This window comes from Hyalella azteca, unplaced genomic scaffold, assembly GCF_000764305.2.
Source record: "Hyalella azteca isolate HAZT.00-mixed unplaced genomic scaffold, Hazt_2.0.2 contig12601, whole genome shotgun sequence".
Classification (NCBI taxonomy): Eukaryota; Metazoa; Arthropoda; class Malacostraca; order Amphipoda; family Hyalellidae; genus Hyalella; species Hyalella azteca.
The window spans coordinates 33,172-52,201 of record NW_025942555.1 but is presented as its reverse complement, the minus strand read 5'-3'; the positions used below and the strand labels follow the sequence as shown (position 1 = coordinate 52,201).

The following is a 19,030-nucleotide window of genomic DNA, read 5'->3' as shown; positions in this document are numbered from 1 at the left end:
GCATGACACAGTCCTAAATTTATTAGAATTGTTTATTCAAATAGATTTTTAAGTCAGTTGGAATAACTAATCGTAAAGCAACACTGTGGGTTAACCCAAAGGTTTTCGGTTGCTGCTACTTGCCACCTCACCGGACGCCAACGAGCAGAAACAATTAACGGGATGACTGAACCAGTGGACGGAGTTACTGAACCTGTGAGCTGGGGACTGAACTATTGAGCTGGGTGGCCGAAACAATTAACGCAGAAGTTGGTATAAAACAATATACTAAAACATAATTCGATGTACTGGTGACACATTTGACCATGTTTGGACCATCGCCGATTCAAGACATCAAGAAATTTTCCTTCTGAAATGTATCGAGTTATTAAGTTATCGGAGTGGCCAAGCCAATCACCCGACCTCAATCCGATTGAAAATCTGTGGCGGGAATTGAGACTGAGGGCACAGGAAAGAGATACAAGAAATCTTATCCAATTGAATGAAATATGCAAGGAAGATTGGGCTAAAATTCCTATTACAATATGTGGTAATCTTGTAAACAAGCATATTCCATTCGGTTAGAAGCAGTTTTGGCTGCTAAAGGTCACATGACGAAGTATTGAGTAAATTTTTTTACTATGTATTGGATACTTTTTGAGCCTAAACTTTTACAAAATTGCAATTATCAAGTCAACATTTAATGATATTGTTATTTTTAAATGATATATGTATATACCATGTAACTTTACATTAGAATAGCGTTCGTTTATGTTAGTTTGTTGAAATTAATTAATTTATTAATTTAGGTCTTTCCTTAAGTTTTCCTTTGTGTCGGATACTTTTTGCACCCACTGTACGTGGGCTAACACACGAGCAGTAATTATAGGTGAGGCCAGACGCAGAACTGACGCAAATGAGCGAGCTTCATCAGTTAATATTGACTTACAGCGCCAATTAAAATTTCAAGCACTGCATGCCCGCTTTCGTGCTAACTCAGGCATCAGGAATATGAAGTGAAGTGTTAAGTTGGGCAAAGCAGGCCAACTTTACATTTGGGCATTTTCATTTTGATGGCCTCTCAAACTCTCACATTTAGGCCAGGCAAATGTTCTCCATCGATCGTGTCATCACGGCAGTAAAACAAGGCCAGACTTTGCAATTTTATTCAAGTGTTAGAAGAGCGAACAGTTGCCCATTGAATGTTTGTCTCACACAACAGCCAAGTGTTCAGTAAACAGTCACGCAAATAAATATTTATGTATATAGTACTCATTCAGCAAACGGTGCTAACTTCGAAATTTAAAACTACAGAAAAAATTTCTACTGTGACCGTAAATAATTATTTGAATTTGATGCACGTCAGAAGTCTCATTTTATCACATTTTTCTTGTATGTGATGCCAGATTATTTCAGATAATTACAGACACCATATCATCATTCTTATCGTTTCATTCCTGCTGATGCTTACATTCAATGTTTTTTAGTCGACAATCAAAATTTTGATGCAAAAAATGCTTATCACCATTATTATTGTTAATCGTCATTATCATTGCTTATCACCATTATCATTGCTTATCACCATTATCATTGATTATCTCCATTATCATTGCTTATCACCATTATCATTGCTTATCATCATTATCATTGCTTATCACCATTATCATTGCTTATCACCATTATCATTGCTTATCACCATTATCATTGCTTATCACCATTATCATTGCTTATCACCATTATCATTGCTTATCATCATTATCATTGCTGGTTGAAGCGAAATATTGTAGCTCACGCACCATTGTTCAAATAACGAGACTTTTCCTTGCCCTTATCACGATCCCAGAGCTACGTAGCACTTATAGACCTTTTTTCGAGCCAAACTGGGTCAAGATGACACACACAGAGGCAAAAAGTACGTCGTTAGATAATATTAAAAGTGCATCACGGCTATCATTGCTCAATAATTTCTCTGAACATACGATTGTGACACACGAAGGCTAAAGTAAAGCGACTCCTAATCAAGTTGGGTTAAAAACACTACGTTTTCATTTGAAAAAGCACGAGCAAAATTTTTATAAGGGATTTTAAAGGAAAATATCTGTTAGAGATAAGTTGTTGTATCTGTATCTCAATAATATTTTTGAAGTATTTATCATAAATGTGTTATCAAAGTAATGGCAAACCTTGGCCGCAGAGCGGATAGTATCATAGGCATTCCTAATTATAAAATAAGTGAAGACTTTTGGTGAAAGCTAGTGAGGATCTCACTATCAGGTTCAGCGAATTAGTTCCCCATGATCAACTATTGTAATTATAGAAAGAAACTTGATTTTATCAACTCAATTGTTCAGAAAGTCGGGAGGAAATGCTTAGAGGTTTTAAAATGTGAACTGGTAGACTGTGGAGTCAGATTGTAGGACCCAGTCAGCACAACGCATCCTAGTAGGCCAATTGTAGTGACTCGCGATGCATTGCGGTGTCACGGCTGTGCGCGAATTATCCAGTATCACCAACAGCGAGGCGTTGACAGGTCCCCCAGTCATGGTGGTGAAAGGGGCCGTCTCTGAAGTCCTCTTGAGGTCGTAGAAGAACACGCCCTGGCTCTGAACCGCCACCAAGTCCTTCAGGACTGTCGGTACTTGCACCAGACGGAGACCGATGGCTTGACAGGCAGCCAAAGCCTGGCTGGAAAACACAATAGCGAAATTTTGATTTAAAGTTTAATATTGAACTATTGATTTAATATGAAGCATCGAGTAGGCAAATTCACTAACTGGACTCCAAATAAATATCCTTCAGCTCCTACAATCAGGATGTAGTTTGCTGAAGTAAGGGTTTACCGAAACATCATACGGCACGGTTTATAACATACCTGACATCACGAAACTCATGATCGCCGTACGAATTTTTTATACTTGTATCCTCTGTTTTGCACTACGTTGTCGTACCCATAAGATCAGCATGGGTCAATGTTCATCCCGTTTGACTCACTAAGGAACGTCGTAGGCAGGAGGAGGCAGACGGAAGAGGCGGTCGCCGTTGGTCAGGGACATGCCCCTGTAGTAGAGGCCTGGGAGACCCGGCGAGCCCCAAATCCGCCGCACGAACAGCACGCAGTTAGGGACCTGCCCAGCGAATAAAATTTCAGTGGTTATTTAACCTGCTAAGTGGAAATGATATCAGTTGATATGTAACCTGTTCAGTGGAGCGGATATCAGTGAATATTTAACTAGCCAAATTTAGAGGATCCCACAATTAACACCGTTGAGTACAGGACTCCCAAACGTATATCCTTGCAACGCTTCCAAGTGCTCGTCAAAAATTGAAACGTTTTTATAGGTATTTCATTATTATAATAATCGATGCCAATGTACTTGCAATTGGATTCTCAACTGTTGTATGCTGCTGAAACAACAGATAATCAACTGATGTGGTCTCCCAGCACCGCAAACTGTATGTATGTTTATGATTGTGTGCAAGATGACCATCTGATATGTACTCATTGCCTAACTCACTCTACCAAAATCTCTGCATAATTAAAAGAAATATTTACCTCAGTTGCTTTGAAAGCGAAGGCCCCACATTCATGGTTCAGGCGACATTGTCCCGCACAGGCGACGGGCGAGCCGGCCCACATCTTCTCCTGCTCCCCATCGAAACTTTCCTGCGACAGCTGGACTGTGAAGGACAGCCCCACGCCCCCCACCGCCCAGGGCCGCGTCAGGGCGCTGACCACCGCCAGCAGCCGAGCCGCAGCCGCAGCCCACCACACCGCCATCAGTAGGGCAGCTGAAAAAGTTTCTGGGGTGACTAGACCAATTAGCTAAGTGACTAAACCAATTAGCTTGCTGCTTGAAACATCGAGCTGCGTGCTTGAACCATTGAGCTGCGTGCTTGAATTACAGAGCTGGGTGACTGAAACAATTGAGCTGAGTGACTGAACCAGAGCTGAGTTACTGAAACAATAAATGGCGGTAGAGCTTTCATTTTCTGGCACTCATCTGTCATTTTCTGGTCTGCATAAGATAAGACAAATACAGTAGGATTCAAAACAAACCAGGAATATATGTCACAGTTGCACCTCCAGAGAATTCGTAATAATAAAGTTACCCATCATTTTTGAGCCTAGAGTAACCTTACTTCAATGTTTCCACAATTAATCATATCGGTCGTCGTTGCAATCCCTCGGATTTACCTAAATTGTTTATTTAATAAAAAATTATAGGATAATTATTCGAACTAAACATCAACCAGGAAATTGTATTGCATTCTTACAAGGCAGCGATGTGTCGGTAGCGCCTGATACCAGCAGAGTGGGAATAAATACTCTGTTCCCCAAAACTAAAAGCCTGTAGGTGATTCAGTACAACCTGAAGACATGTTGACTGAAATAAAGTACATTTGCTTGAAATTTTGAACCATTTGTAAACGTACATATTAAAAAATATATTTAAATCACTGCATTCTTGGAACATGGGGCTCAAATACGGTCATTAATACAGTCATATATACGGCAATTAATACGGTCAAATACTGTCAAACTAAATTTGTAAAATAAATCAACGATAATCTTTTGCAATAACAGCATCTTCACTAATGAGAGACTAAAGATCTTTAAGAACGATCACGAGTTAAAGAATATATCTTATTTTCTCACAATAAACTTGATAGTTTATAATTATTGAAATTTATTATGCAGAGAGAAGTGAGTCTGTTGTTGTTGAAGCCCACCAGCAGTATTAATTTCTGTTGAACTTATGGACAGATTTCATCCATATACTGGTCACGAAGTAGCTGGTTAAATGAATTCTTGCCAATAACGGGATGCAATATAAATTAATGGAATAATCTTTAGATTCTTTGTTACTTATAACTCACTGGTAAATTATCTAAATAAATGGTGCTAACTGATTTCAATACATGGAGGTTATTCGAATTCTTCTCATTAAGTGGATAGGTTATTTCAATAATTGATTCAAAAGTTCAAGTGTCACTAATAAGGCAAATTCTACCGAAACTTAACAGAACGAGGAAAGCGATCTGTATTTTTTTTCAATTCAATTTATTTGCATTGGTAACTCACATATTTTTAACACATGGCATTAAAAGTAAACATGAATGCTGCCTTATTTTCTACCGCCACAAATACACAAGAGAATATTTCAGTGATTCCTGGTCGTTCAAGCCTCTGCTTCTGAGTGAATCTAGAAGCTCTCTAAGCCAGTAAGCTCTGAATGTCTAGTCTCAAAAAGAGACTTACATGCATTTTGGTTATCAAAAAGTTCGGTAATTTCGAGAAAGTTTGATAATGGTTTCCATTCACGCGAGTGCTGCAGTGGAGTTCATATGAAAGTTGATATAACCGCGCATTTGTGGCTTGTAATCAGTCTAGCAGGGAGGCCAAAATACGTGTGCGAATATATCTCTACTGACTGAAAGTTTCTTCACAATTCAGGTAAGAATATCATTGCAAAGTAAGCCGATTTTTCCTGCAGTTGAGCTGCAATGCTCGTTGATGCTTCCTCGTGAAAACTTGTGCGGTGGCCAATCGATCTCCTGATGCCGCATTGTAATGGGTTGATTGGCAGCGAGTGTGATTGGCAGCGAGTGTGATTGGCAGCGAGTGTGATTGGCAGCGAGTGTGATTGGCAGCGAGTGTGATTGGCAGCGAGTGTGATTGGCAGCGAGTGTGATTGGCAGCGAGTGTGATTGGCAGCGAGTGTGATTGGCAGCGAGTGTGTTTGGCAGCGAGTGTGATTGGCAGCGAATGGGGTTGGCATGCATATAGGAGAGAATCTTGAATGATTGGAACACAGGGTAAAAAAATCTACATGACAGATGCTGCCGTAAAGCCTTTGATTCATTTTGCTGTTCTTTCAACGACTTCTACAACGCAAGCCATTACAACTGAGGCAATGAGGTGCTGTTAGTAACAACGAATATAACACAGACTCGTCATAAATTTCATGGGGCGTATTTTCACAACTTGCTAAGTTCACGTAGCGGCCTAATTAAGTATACGCAGCGGCTAAAGTACACGTAGCGGTCTAACCCAGTTAAAATTAAAGGCGCGTCGCCGGCGCATTTAAGTAGATCGAGGTAGGGACGATCGGACGGGGCGCCCGCGCAACATCCCCGTAACAAGGGCGAAGTGTCCACTTTTTGAGAGCGACGGTTCGCTCTTAAGCAGCTCGCGGCCGCGGTGCGTTCCATGGACTGACCGCGTGCGGCAGCGCCTCCATCATGGGCGCTACGGGCATGTAACTCCGGCGCAACATGCATGGCCGCCTCTCAATATTTATTAAAAAAAATCTCGGCCGTATATCGCCGAGATCATTGCCTTAGCACTCCCATACTGGATATGCATACACATTCATGTGAACGTGCATGCATTTCCAGCATGACAGTACAAGCAAAGAATCTCGTGATATACAGCCGAGGACATGTTAAAATGATCAAATACTAATTCCATAAAACATAGACAAAAGTAAGGTTTTGAATACAATGAAACGATTGGCAGATGAAAAAATGTATTGAAAAAACATTTAAAGGTCACAGCATCGAAGTGATAACCGCCATGCCAACGTTTTATTTGAACTAGACTCTCAGGTCTCAGTTTAATGAGAGACTAATCGACACTTGGCGAGAATTGACCATCTAGTAACAAGTTGTCGAGAGTGTGAACGTGTCAAATGGTGATTGGAACGGTGTTGAAGATGACGGCACATTGCGACAAGTGGGGGAACTGGATGCCAAAATAGGAACATTCAAACATGAGTGGTAGCGTGCAGTTAATTATGCATGTGCGAAACATTCTAACACATTCAGCCGTACCAATTGGTCTATCGCACCGATTTGCAAGTCTATAAAGTTCTTTCTATACAGTATTGTGAAGAATAGATCAAATGCTATCGTCGAAATTTTAGTAGGAACTTGTGACCTTCCTAACATTGTGTAAAGTTGGGCAAAGCTCGCCTCTTACATGCACTCCAACATTTTATGGCCTCTCAACCTCTAACATTTAGGCCAGTCAAATGTTCTCCATCGATCGTGTCATCACGGCAGTAAAACAAGGCCAGACTTTGTAATTTTATTCAAGAGTTTGAAGAGCGAACAGTTGCCCCTTGAATGTTTGTCTCACACAACGGCTAAGTGTTCAGTAAACAGTCACACAAATAAATCATTATGAGTATTAATCATTGACCAAACGGTGGTCACTTCAGAATTCAAAGCTACCAAATAAATTTCTGCCGTGACCGTACGTAATTATTTGAATTATTTGCACATCAGAACTCTCATTTTAGGCAATTTTTTACTTCTGTCCCTTGATTAATTAACAATCATGGATCATCGGGATTGTTCGTGATTTTAAAATTACCCAGGATTTTTGAAATTACCCAGAAACGTCATCATCTGATCAGTCTCATTATTTCTTGCCGTGAACGATGATTTTTGCAATCAAAGTTCTCTAGTCTGTCATTGTCGTTATTATCATCATTATTGATCGAACCAGCAATTACCAACTGGTATCATTTTGGTATTATACGCTCAGCACGACCAGGGTGATACCAAGGAAATTGAATGCATCGTTTTGTAATAATAATAAAATGGCATCGCTATATAATAGTAATAGTGCATCGCTATTTAATAATAAAACTGCATCACTTCATTTATACTCAATAATTCCACTAGTTTATGATTATGACAGGTGAAGGCGTCATAGTGAAATGATTTCAAGTCAATATGGGATGAACACAATAGTTTTCAGCAGAAAATCTCAGCGTTCAATTTAGCGCACAGGTTTTTAATGAGAAAATATGCTTAGAGAGGCGATGTTGTTTTTCTGATTCATAGCAAGTAGTAAGTAATAGCGGTTGCAGCGTTTATTAGGCCGCAGGCCTGCTTCCGAGTATTAACATCGCAGAACGTTCACAGTTTGTTGCGGTCTCGAACACGCAACTCACTATTCGAATTCCGCTGTACTATAAGGGGAACGTTTCGGAGAAAAATACAAAAATTATGGCCTCTCTGGTTTTTAGTCCTATTTTGAAGTTTCAAGATACGCGCATTTAAAACGCCCAAAGTCATGTTTGTGGGTTCATTTGTTCGTTCACGACAGCCTTCGAAGCGCAAGTAAAAACTATGCTCTCAATGATCACATATTTCAGTTTTTTGGCTCTCCTGGAAAGTTTAAAATTTCAACTTAAAAATCTATATTCTCCTATTGTTTTCAAGCTACAACAATAAGAGATATACCATCAAATGATATACCGTAAAAAAATCTTTACAATCCATCCGAAAATTTTTTTATTTCCTTATAGTTTGGACTATATGTTGGAAAAAGAGAGGGAGGCGAAAATTGAAAAATTTCGGCAAGTTCCCTTCTCACTTAAACAAATTGTAAATTGGAAAAAATGATCTGATGGTTGCTAGATATTATCTTTAAAAATCGAATGATATGTCTCTCGAGTTTGTAGCACATGTGACGGAACACAATTTATGTGGATTATTTATTTTTTTGAGAACATTGTTTCGCTTCTGATTTTATTCAAGGGATTTAACTTATGTATGACTAAGTAATGCGTAAACATATTTTTATTTCATGACTGTAATATGGAATCTCGTTTAACTGTGATATTATTTTATTAATTCATATTATTTGGTGTTAGCTTCTTGGAACGAGACTGAATGTTGTAAGCGCCAACGTGATTGGTTGAGCTGCTCCTAGCCTCGCGACGGTGCGCGCTTATTCCTCTAGGTAGTTATGAACGATGAAGAGTTCGGTCACTTTAGAAGTAGTTTAGGATTATTCGACTATTAACTGTGATTAGTTTGACAAATGACTAAAATTATGATGATTTTATTGTATTGTATTATATTATCTATTTTTTTGCACTTAGTGAGTGTTAACCTGTCTGTTTTGTGCTCTTTATAGAAGGGGTGTCGGTTGTCATTGTTTTGGCTGAGTTGCCCCTTGCGGGCGAGTGGAAGTTGTGTGTGCTCAGTGGTCCTGGGTTGGGGCGCACCGGTTTCGACTCCATGTAAGAGATAATCTAGGCTTAAAAGAATAAACTCCACCGTATTTCTGGGCATAACTCTTAATGAGTTCCTCTAACGGACTAATAACGGCGTAGGTGGAGTTCTTGGATAGTTCCAGCTTTTGGCTGCGAAGGGCGGTTAACAGCCATACCACTCGCACCCTCGCGTCGTAGAGTCTAATAACCCCTGCGCTCGAGTAAATTGTCAGCGGCTTATTGGAGGCTCGTACCCTTCTATAGTCGTGCTTATGAGGCGTACCTGCCACCCCGTTCCTGTGAGGTTGTCTGCATCGTGGTGCAACTTGTACCTGTACCCTTGCTACCCGCTTTTACGGTTTTCGACAGTTTATTAGGACTCGTCAACATTGTACCCCTGAAGTTGAGATCCTGTCTCCCAGAGCTTTTGGACTTATAGTGAATAATAAATTGTGTGCCTTGTACAGTAGAATTTGTGTACCGCCTGAAGAAAACCAATATACTAAGATATTGTATACTAATACTAATATACTTAGTATACTAATATACTAAGTCCCCCGTGTTCATTCCTCGTCTCTCCAACACAAGGGAATTTAGAGCCGGACCAAAGAGCGACTCTTTAGCCCTTGTGTTAAAACCAATATGGTAGTCACCGTCAAGTCGGCACGCTACCCATAATTATTTCGACTTCGCGGAGGTGTTTCCGGTTACAAACGTTTAATGAATGAGGAGGTACTGTAAAGGTGTACGGTACTGTAATTTTTACAGTACCCACCCCCATTTCGCCATTTTCTATTAATTTCACGTTTTATTTAATTTATTTCGAAAAAGTTGCCCGAAGAAAAAGGTATTATATTTTTGTTTTACATATGTGTACCAAGGTTCAAAGCCCGTCCGTCGATGAAAATTTTTTTATTATTACCGAAACGGTCGCCTTAAAGGGGCTAAGACGTAACACACGTAGAAAAAGCACTGGGAATATGACAATGTTTTTGTTTAAATGGGTGTTAAAAAATGTTGAGACATACAATATGTAAGAACATCATTGAGAATATGGCAATGTGTTTGTTTGAATAAGTATTAAAAGTGTTAAGAGATAGCACTCGTAAGAATAGCATTGGGAATATGGCAATGTGCTTATATTTAATGGGTTTTATGAGTACCTTGAAAGACAATGACAGTAAAATTTATGTATTTGGGATACCCTTTGCAAGTGGGCTCCACCGGGAATTACAAGGTTGGATTACAACGTGGTAGTTAGCAAAAACCTTAATTTGATTCAGGTTTTTCAATTAAATTTAATTGAATACATTTCTCTTTGTTGCGTATTTCATTCGTACGCAACCACTGTAACACATTTTTGCAGGAGGGGGCAAAACAAGAAGACGTCTATGACAGCGACGTTGGTTGGTGACACACTTGTCACAAGTGCGTCGGTAGCTCTGTTCAGTGCCCACATTGCCCAGAATACGAGTATGTTACGGCTCACCAATCACAATATCAATATTGAATATGAAGAATTTATGTAAGTGATTAGGGTTATAGGAGGGCACTTAACAAAATTTAGATGCGGGCCCAACTCTGAAACTGGTGCCGCCCAGGACTCGGGGAGCGCTCAAATCAACCGCTCATTTCAGCTGCGGCTCTGGGTTTGAAAGACAGCCTCTGGGCAGTTGCAGTCTTTGTATGACTCGGCTTTGGCACACACTTTTCATACTCTCAGGACACATTTTTTGTGCCATAAGGAAACACTTGTCATATTAACTGGACACACTTGTCATACTCTCAGGACACACTTGTCATACTCTCAGGACACACTTGGCATACTCTCAGGACACACTTGTCATACTATCAAGACACACATATCCTACTCTCAGGACACACTTGTCATACTCTCAGGACACACTTGTCATACTCTCAGGACACACTTGTCATACTCTCAGGACACACTTGTCATACTCTCAGGTCACACTTGTCATACTCTCAGGACACACTTGTCATACTCTCAGGACACACTTGTCATACTCTCAGGACACACTTGTCATACTCTCAGTACACACTTGTCACACAATTGTATTACAAAAAGATAAGAGTAGTATAATAGGATAATATTATAATAATAATATATTCAGATTTGTTATCAATAATGTAATAATCAACTTAATTATAGGTATCACTAAATTATTTTCAGCACGTGGCTAAACATATGAAAATTCCTGTTCAATAGAAGGTAATTAAATGATGAAGAATCCTATCATTTAATGGAGAATCCTATTTTATCACATGAAGCATCCTATTTTATTAAATGAAGAACCCTATCCTATTGAATGTCACGAGCTAAACATCCCCGTTGGGAATTGAGGTATTCACATACGAAATTTCGTTCAAATCTGTTCAGTATTTTAGGAGAAATTCTATGCTCACTGTGAATTTGAGCATGTATTGCTGTTTGAATCACGAATGTTGGATAAATGAAAAAAAAAACTCGCAAACGCAGGCAAAATCTAAAAAATTGTCACGAGCTAGACATCACCGTTGGGAGGTTAAGTTTCTATATTCAAAGTTTCGTTTAAATCTGTAAAGTAGTTTAGAATAAATGTCAGGCTCACTGCAAATTTCGGCACGTAGCGTCAAGGAACTCACGAATGAAGGCGAAATTAAAAAAAATCTCCATCTAAACATCACCGTTAGGTCCTAATGAATACGTGTACCAAGTTTCATCGAGCTACGTTTATTACTTTGGAAGCTATTCCACGCTCAATGAATTTGAACACCGGCCGCAAGTCCGGCCGTAAATTTGTCCGAGACGTTGCGATAAGGGCAGTTCTGACTCAATGACTGCGATAGGGTTGGCAACACTAATGCTTATCTAAGAAACTGACACAGGACGCATATCGATGACCTTTGTTAAAAATAATCATTCTGTTTTGTGTTCACATCACTTCGGACAGATCTTTGTAGAGAAATATTAGTGATGACTGATGACCTATCCTTACTTCAGCTACACATACACAAATGCATATCATTGTTGGCCCAACGATAAATAATAGGTTTTAATCAGCCAAAAATGTCCGCATTACTGAACGCAGCAGAGACATTTTTTTAAGGTTGCAATGGACCGCAAGATTACAGCTCCAGGCGGTCAGTGCCCCGCGTGCGGTCGTCAAGGTAGGTTGTTACGTTACATTGCTCGGCTATTCGTCTTCTATATACTAGCCTACGTGTGTTTGTGTGCCTAATATCAAGCGTGTTTGTCAGATAACCTGTGTTGTGAAAGTAATAACTGTCGTGTTAGTCCATTACCGTATCTATGTGTAAAAATTTCTCGCACATTTTGCCTATTATTTTACGTGTTTATATAGATAGCAGGTCACCTACAAGGGCGAATCGAAAGAACTGAAATGGATAGTTAGTAAGAGCAAGCATAGGATATGTATCGCAGGATTTATATCTATCTAGCAGGTCTTGAAACAGGTTGTATAGCAGTAGCAGGTCATAGAGCAGGTTATATAGCTGTAACAAGTGTAACATGTTACATGACAGGCCATAAAGCAGGTTATATAGCAGTAGCAGGTCATGGAGCAGGTTGTATATCAGAAGCAGGTCATAAAGCAGGTTATATAGCAGTAGCAGGTCATAGAGCAGGATGTATATCAGAAGCAGGTCATAGAGCAGGATGTATATCAGAAGCAGGTCATAGAGCAGGATGTATATCAGAAGCAGGTCATAGAGCAGGATGTATATCAGAAGCATTCATAAAGTTGTTTGTATATCAGAAGCAGGTCATAAAGCAGGATGTATATCAGTAGCAGGTCATAAAGCAGGTTGTATATCAGTAGCAGGTCATATAGCAGGTTGTATATCAGTAGCAGGTCATAAAGCTGTTTGTATATCAGAAGCAGGTCATAGAGCAGGATGTATATCAGTAGCAGGTCATAAAGCAGGTTGTAAATCAGAAGCAGGTCATAAAGCAGGTTGTATATCAGTAGCAGGTCATAAAGCAGGTTGTATATCAGTAGCAGGTCATAAAGCAGGTTGTATATCAGTAGCAGATCATAAAGCAGGTTGTATATCAGTAGCAGGTCATAAAGCAGGTTATATAGCAGCCGCAGGTCATGGAGCAGGATATATATAAATAGCAGGTCATAGAGCAGGATATATGTCAGTAGCAGGTCATAATGCAGGTTATATATCAGTAGCAGGTTAAATGACAGGTCATAAAGCAGGTTATATAGCAACAAGCTTGTGGGTGACGAAAACTGTTTAGTTTGGTGGTGAGTTTCATTTAGGGGTCACTGGAGGTGAGTCCAACTTGATGGTTCTCTGGAGGCGAGTCCAACTTGATGGGTCACTGGAGGTGAGTCCAACTTGATGGGTCCCTGTAGGCGAGTCCAACTTGATGAGTCTCTGGAGGCGAGTCCAACTTGATGGGTCACTGGAGGTGAGTCCAATTTGATGGGTCCCTGTATAGGCGAGTCCAACTTGATGGGTCCCTGGAGACGAGTCCAACTTGATGGGTCCCTGTAGGCGAGTCCAACTTGATGGGTCCCTGGAGGCGAGTCCAACTTGATGGGTCCCTGTAGGCGAGTCCAACTTGTTGGGGCCATGGAGGCGAGTCCAACTTGATGGGTCCCTGTAGGCGAGTCCAACTTGATGGGTCACTGGAGGTGAGTCCAATTTGATATGTCACTGGAGGTGAGTCCAACTTTAGGGGTCACTGATGGTGAGTAACCTTTGGGTCAATGATGACCAGAAAAATATTCGAGACCAAATTGGTTCATATCGTCAGGTTGAACATGAAGCTGAGCAACGGGGCTGTGGTGACCCCAGTGACTGGGGAGGAGGCCGAGGACTTGCTCAAGAACTTCCCCGGGTACGTGGACGGGCTGGTGAGGGCGGGGCCCTCGCGCTGCCTCCTCCCCACCGCCTACAACCGCTTTGCTGAGGAATACATTAACTTCAAGGTGCTTAGGGTTGGGGCTTGAGATTAGCATAAGATAAGCACTAATCACGCCTCAATTTCAGAATGATTAGAGGCGGGACTTAAGGTTAAGATAAGCAACAGTCGTGCCTCAACTTCAAGATGATTAGAAGCTGGGCTTGAGTTTAGGATAAGCAACAGTCGGGCCTCAACTTCAAGATGGTTAGAAGCCGGGCTTGAGTTTAGGAAAAGCAACAGTCGGGCCTCAACTTCAAGATGATTAGAAGCCGGGCTTGAGTTTAGGATAAGCAACAGTCGGGCCTCAACTACAAGATGGTTAGAAGCCGGGCTTGAGTTTAGGATAAGCAACAGGCGGGCCTCAACTTCAAGATGAATAGAAGCTGGGCTTGAGTTTAGGATAAGCAACAGTCGGGCCTCAACTACAAGATGGTTAGAAGCCGGGCTTGAGTTTAGGATAAGCAACAGTCGGGCCTCAACTTCAAGATGATTAGATGCCGGGCTTGAGTTTAGGATAATCAACAGTCAGGCCTCAACTTCAAGATAATTAGAAGCCGGGCTTGAGTTTAGGATAAGCAACAGTCGGGCCTCAACTTCAAGATGATTAGAAGCCGGGCTTGAGTTTTGGGTAAGCAACAGTCGTGCCTCAACTTCAAGATGATTAGAAGCTGGGATTAAGGTTAGGATAAGCAACAGCCACGCCTTAGCTTCAAGGTGCTTCGGGCTCAGGGGGGCTTTTAAGGTTAGGATGACCACAAATCGGGTTAGACTTCAGGGTGCCTAAAGGGTTATAGTGCAGAATTGCCAACACGTAAGGGTTAACAATCCATTTATTTCTCAATACTGAATTTGAAGCATGTCGTTTGTGGTAATGGGAGTTTTTTTGTACAAGAGCGTTGAGATTGCGTATATTTAAGATTTAAATTAGAGTTTTACCACTTTATCATATACATTAGTTCTTACGCCGTCCCCGTATCACAGTTCCGCAGCAGTGACGTCGTGATCGTGACCTACGCCAAATGCGGCACCACGTGGATGCAGGAGATCCTCTGGACCATGTGCCACAACCCCGACCTTGACAACCCTGATGCCGACCTCGACCTCTCCATACGGTCACCCTTTCTCGAGTAATTAATTGCAGCATAAAGTGCGTTCGACTTTTTCCAAGGATTTAGTTGAGCTTTTTTGTCTACGTGATGATGATAGTGTTAATTGCGTACGCTCTAGAAAGGATTAATCGGAATAGTACTGTTCAATATTTAATCTAGGTTTCTCTGTGTAGTGGAAAATTTGCTGATTACTATCCCTCCTAGGTTCGTCCAGAGATTCCACAAAAATTAACCATGTCTTGATTGAAAAAGTTTGAGTCCAGTTTCATGCAGCACCTCCAAAACGTTTCCATTGGAGATATTGTGAAATTTTGTGTAATTTTCCCCGCATCTAAATTTTTAGTGACTTTCCCTTCAAGCAGTCGAGTGCCACTAATACGTGTATACTGTTTCTAGGTTCGACTGTATGGTGGACGTGTTGACAAAGAAAAATGGTCACAACTCGACGCTGGTGAAGGCGCTGCAGAAGCGAGACCCCGCTGCTTCCCCAGATGCCGGGGTGTTCTTGGGGCTCACGAAAGTGGCCGAAGACCCACGCATAATCAAGACACATCTCCCCTTCAGCATCCTGCCGCTCAACCTGCTGGATACCTGCAAGGTAGAGTGGTCAACTACATGGATAATTTTTGCATGCAAACTAAGCTGCCAGCAGATTTGGATCTTGCCAAGTGTTACCAGTTATTTTGACTTGAGTCTGGTTTGAATGACCATGAGGCTACAATATTCAGGTTTTCATCGCTTATTACGTTCTCTCCCCTTTCATACAACATGTCCTCCCCTCACCCCAAGTTACTCCCTCTCCCTCACACCCCAGGTTGTGTACGTGGCCCGTAACCCCAAGGACGCGCTGTCCTCCTACCTGCACCACCACAGGCTCATCAAGATCCACGACTACCAGGGCACCGACGACCAGTTCGTCGACTACTTCATCAATGGACAGCGTAAGGGAACTATCATGCCCACGTAAGGAATCTACTTTGCTTACACGAGGAAACCGACGTGACAAGAATACTCCTATGTTTCCCTTGTCTATTCCCAAGCTATCGCTTCGTTTCTTTCATAGCTGAAATTTTAAGCAGTGTTTTTGCCGGGCCGGCGCCACGTTCTACTGGCCAGAAGCTATAAGGAAGCATGAAAGGGACAGATATGTCCATTTTTGACTCCTATATATAATAAATGAAATTCAAGCTGTATGTCGGCTGATTGTGACGCCTGACTGTTTGAATCCTGCTTTTAACGTCCTGCTGTACGGCTAGTATGGCCGACTCTGCTCCAAACCTGTTACAAACGTGCTCTAAACCTCTTCTGTTGCTTCAAACGGCGCAGACTCCTGCTCTGAATTTCAACTCGAAATTGCTCATGGTTAGCCATTAAAATCTAAATTACAATTAGTTAAATTACACTCTGCGTCGAATTAATTTACATTTCATTCTACGTCACATTCATTACGATCTCCTGTTCTTTTAAGTTCTGCACGGTGGGTACGCGGACCACCTGGCGGAGGCGTGGCCGCTGCGGGGCCACAAGAATTTGGCCTTCCTCTTCTACGAGGACCTCAAACGCGACCCCGACGCCCAGCTCAAGAACCTCGACGCCTTTTTGGGCACCGGCCTCACCGACCAGCAGCTGGATAACGTGAGTGGGACCACGTGAGTGATGTTCGTGAGTTCATCACTCACGTGATAAACCACGTTGTTCGGACCACGTGAGTGATACTCAGCCGAACCCCGTGAATGCTCCGGCATTCAGCAACTTGTGCGACCGAGTGCCATATGCAGATGTGATTAAGTTTTAATTATAATTTTCCGAAGGCATTCGGTTTAATTGTATTCGTACGGCGTGCAATCATGTTTATGCTATTCGTACGGCGTGCAGGTGAAGAACCGTACGGGTTTCTCTAACATGAAGGCGCGTATGGGCGCCTGCGTGGCTGTGGACGGCGACGCTGTCGAGGGCATGGGAGTGACCGCGCTGTTCAACGCGAAGGCGGCGCAGGAGGGGGGCTTCTACCGCAAAGGTGTCTGCTGCACTCAGAGAAATGAGCGAGACTATGACTTTTATTTTAGATTTTTTCAATAACGATGCACTCTCTGGGTCATCCTGACCCAGTTTGGTCCAGGCAAAGGATCATTCATTTCTTCAAGTGTGTAGAGTTGTTTAACTTTTCATGTACTACGTAGGTAAAAATGTAAAAAAATAATTCAATTTGCAGTTTTCATGATACATGCTGTGGTTTAAGCTGCTAAATTAAGAAGGCTTAAATAATTCATTCGGTGTAAAGATTAAAATTGTAATATTGCAGAATAATTTTGAAATTCTGAATCATTATACGTATTTTAATTTGTGTGGCGATTGAATAATGAAAACCTGCACAAGGGCCTAAAAGTCGTAAGGACAGAGTCTCAGATGTTTATTTTGAGTGTTTTATGGATGTTTTTCATTTCCTCAATCGTAATTATTTTCCAGGAAAGGCTGGGTCATGGAAGGAAGACATTTCCGAGAAAAATCTTGCCAAAATCGATCGCTACATCGCAGAGCAAATCACAGCCAAGATGCCGGACCTGAAATTTTCCTACGAGTAAATCTCAAAGTTGGCGCAGCCGTGGTCCATAAATTTAACTTTTAAATCAGCCTTGGAGCCTACGCCTAGCCTCAGCATGCAATATCTTAATTCAAATGCAGAGGGAAGCCGCAGACTACGCTGGGACACTGTAATCTCTATCAGTGACACACAGCCTGAAGATGATAGCGCCTTAGGTCTTCAGCCAATAAATACCTAAGCCAGCGCAAGACAAGTATGGTATTTTTCCACATCTGCCTTGGCCCACTCTGGCCTAACCTATTCACGAGTAGGTTAAGTACTCTCCACCTTCTTGCAGCCAATGACAGACTCACTTGCAGCACCTCTCGACCTACCCATAGCCTAAGAGGTTATGCTAGGTTCTCTCAAGTTTATTTAGGATGACATGACGTCGGGGCAACATAGTGGGTTAGGCCAGATGCGGTTTTGACCATGCTTAACGTGAGCATGCTCAAGAGGTGGCTGTGAGCTGTATGGATTTAAGCATTGCAATGGTAATTATTGCATTGATGTGAAAATTTTTGCAGTCTCCGTTCCAACGTTGTTAACTCAAATTTTATTGTACTGTTGTAACTGTGCGCTAAGAACTTTCAATTTGGAGTTCGTTTGTGCATATGATTAGTTAGTTTTAATCGTTACTCTCTATTCTACAGTTCCTATTTATAGTATTTCTTACATATCTGATCTCTTCGTAATGAAATTATTTCTCTGTTATGTTCCTACATAAGTACTTGTTGTTTTCAAGTTAATTATTTTCTTTTTATTCACCACATTTTAAACACGGTTCCTATGCTGAAATTTATTCGCATTGCTGTATACAACACGCGGCATCAATAAGTATAGTTCTATTTAAGAAAGAATTTGTGGTCGTTACTATGAAGATTGTAACGGGAATGTTATCAAGCTCGCTTATGCACAAGCATATCCTACAAAACCTCGAGTCTTGTTAATGAAAATTTTTATCGTGGTCATTAAGAATGTATAGTCTACATTAGGTGATTTAGTAATGTGGACATTGAACTGATATGCGATATTGTCGTGTCATTAAACTCCTGAGAACGCTGACTGATCTCTTTCTATCTTTTGTTTGGAAGAGTTAATGTACCAGTTGAAACAATTATTCTGTCTTAAAGACTCCCTTTGATTACATTGACTACAGCTGCCTGAGTCGTAGAATGCAGTGTGCGGTGACCGGTCTATGCCTTGGCCAAGCAGGCTTTGGTGCACACCGGGCCTGCTTTAGGACGCTCTGAGTCTGCTGCTTTGCTTTACTTTTCTGACAGAAATCACTGGCTGGTAGGCCAATTTATCGCCACAAGTCTTAACCTCCACTATAAAGAAATACTCCTGAGAAATAAATTCGTGGGAAATTCACTATCTTGCGCAGACATGCATTTTCAAATTTATA

General features: G+C 41.3%; 1 protein-coding gene across 2 annotated transcripts; it reads left to right on the top strand.

Moving 5' to 3' along the window:
• The first annotated feature begins 12,120 nt into the window (after nucleotides 1–12,120).
• LOC108669693 (sulfotransferase 1A1-like) lies at nucleotides 12,121–18,687 on the top strand. 2 transcript variants are annotated; one of them, XM_018157098.2, is made up of 8 exons: nucleotides 12,121–12,161; nucleotides 13,783–13,957; nucleotides 14,914–15,059; nucleotides 15,438–15,639; nucleotides 15,856–15,979; nucleotides 16,507–16,676; nucleotides 16,917–17,058; nucleotides 17,508–18,687. In XM_018157098.2, exons 2-8 carry the CDS (start codon nucleotides 13,790–13,792, stop codon nucleotides 17,621–17,623), a joined length of 1,068 nt encoding a protein of 355 aa, XP_018012587.1. In that variant the 5' UTR covers nucleotides 12,121–12,161; nucleotides 13,783–13,789; the 3' UTR covers nucleotides 17,624–18,687. The 2 variants fall into 2 exon arrangements, with proteins under 2 accessions (XP_018012587.1, XP_018012586.1); XM_018157097.2 differs by having other exon boundaries at nucleotides 15,856–15,982; nucleotides 16,510–16,676.
• The last annotated feature ends 343 nt before the right edge of the window (nucleotides 18,688–19,030 follow it).

Coding starts and splice junctions, on each gene's coding strand:
- LOC108669693 (XM_018157098.2), top strand. CDS start 13,790: ATGAAGCTGAGCAACGGGGCTGTGGTGACCCCAGTGACTGGGGAGGAG. Junction 15,980..16,506: donor CGACTACTTCATCAATGGAC/AGCGTAAGGGAA, acceptor TCCTGTTCTTTT/AAGTTCTGCACGGTGGGTAC. Junction 16,677..16,916: donor CCGACCAGCAGCTGGATAAC/GTGAGTGGGACC, acceptor TACGGCGTGCAG/GTGAAGAACCGTACGGGTTT.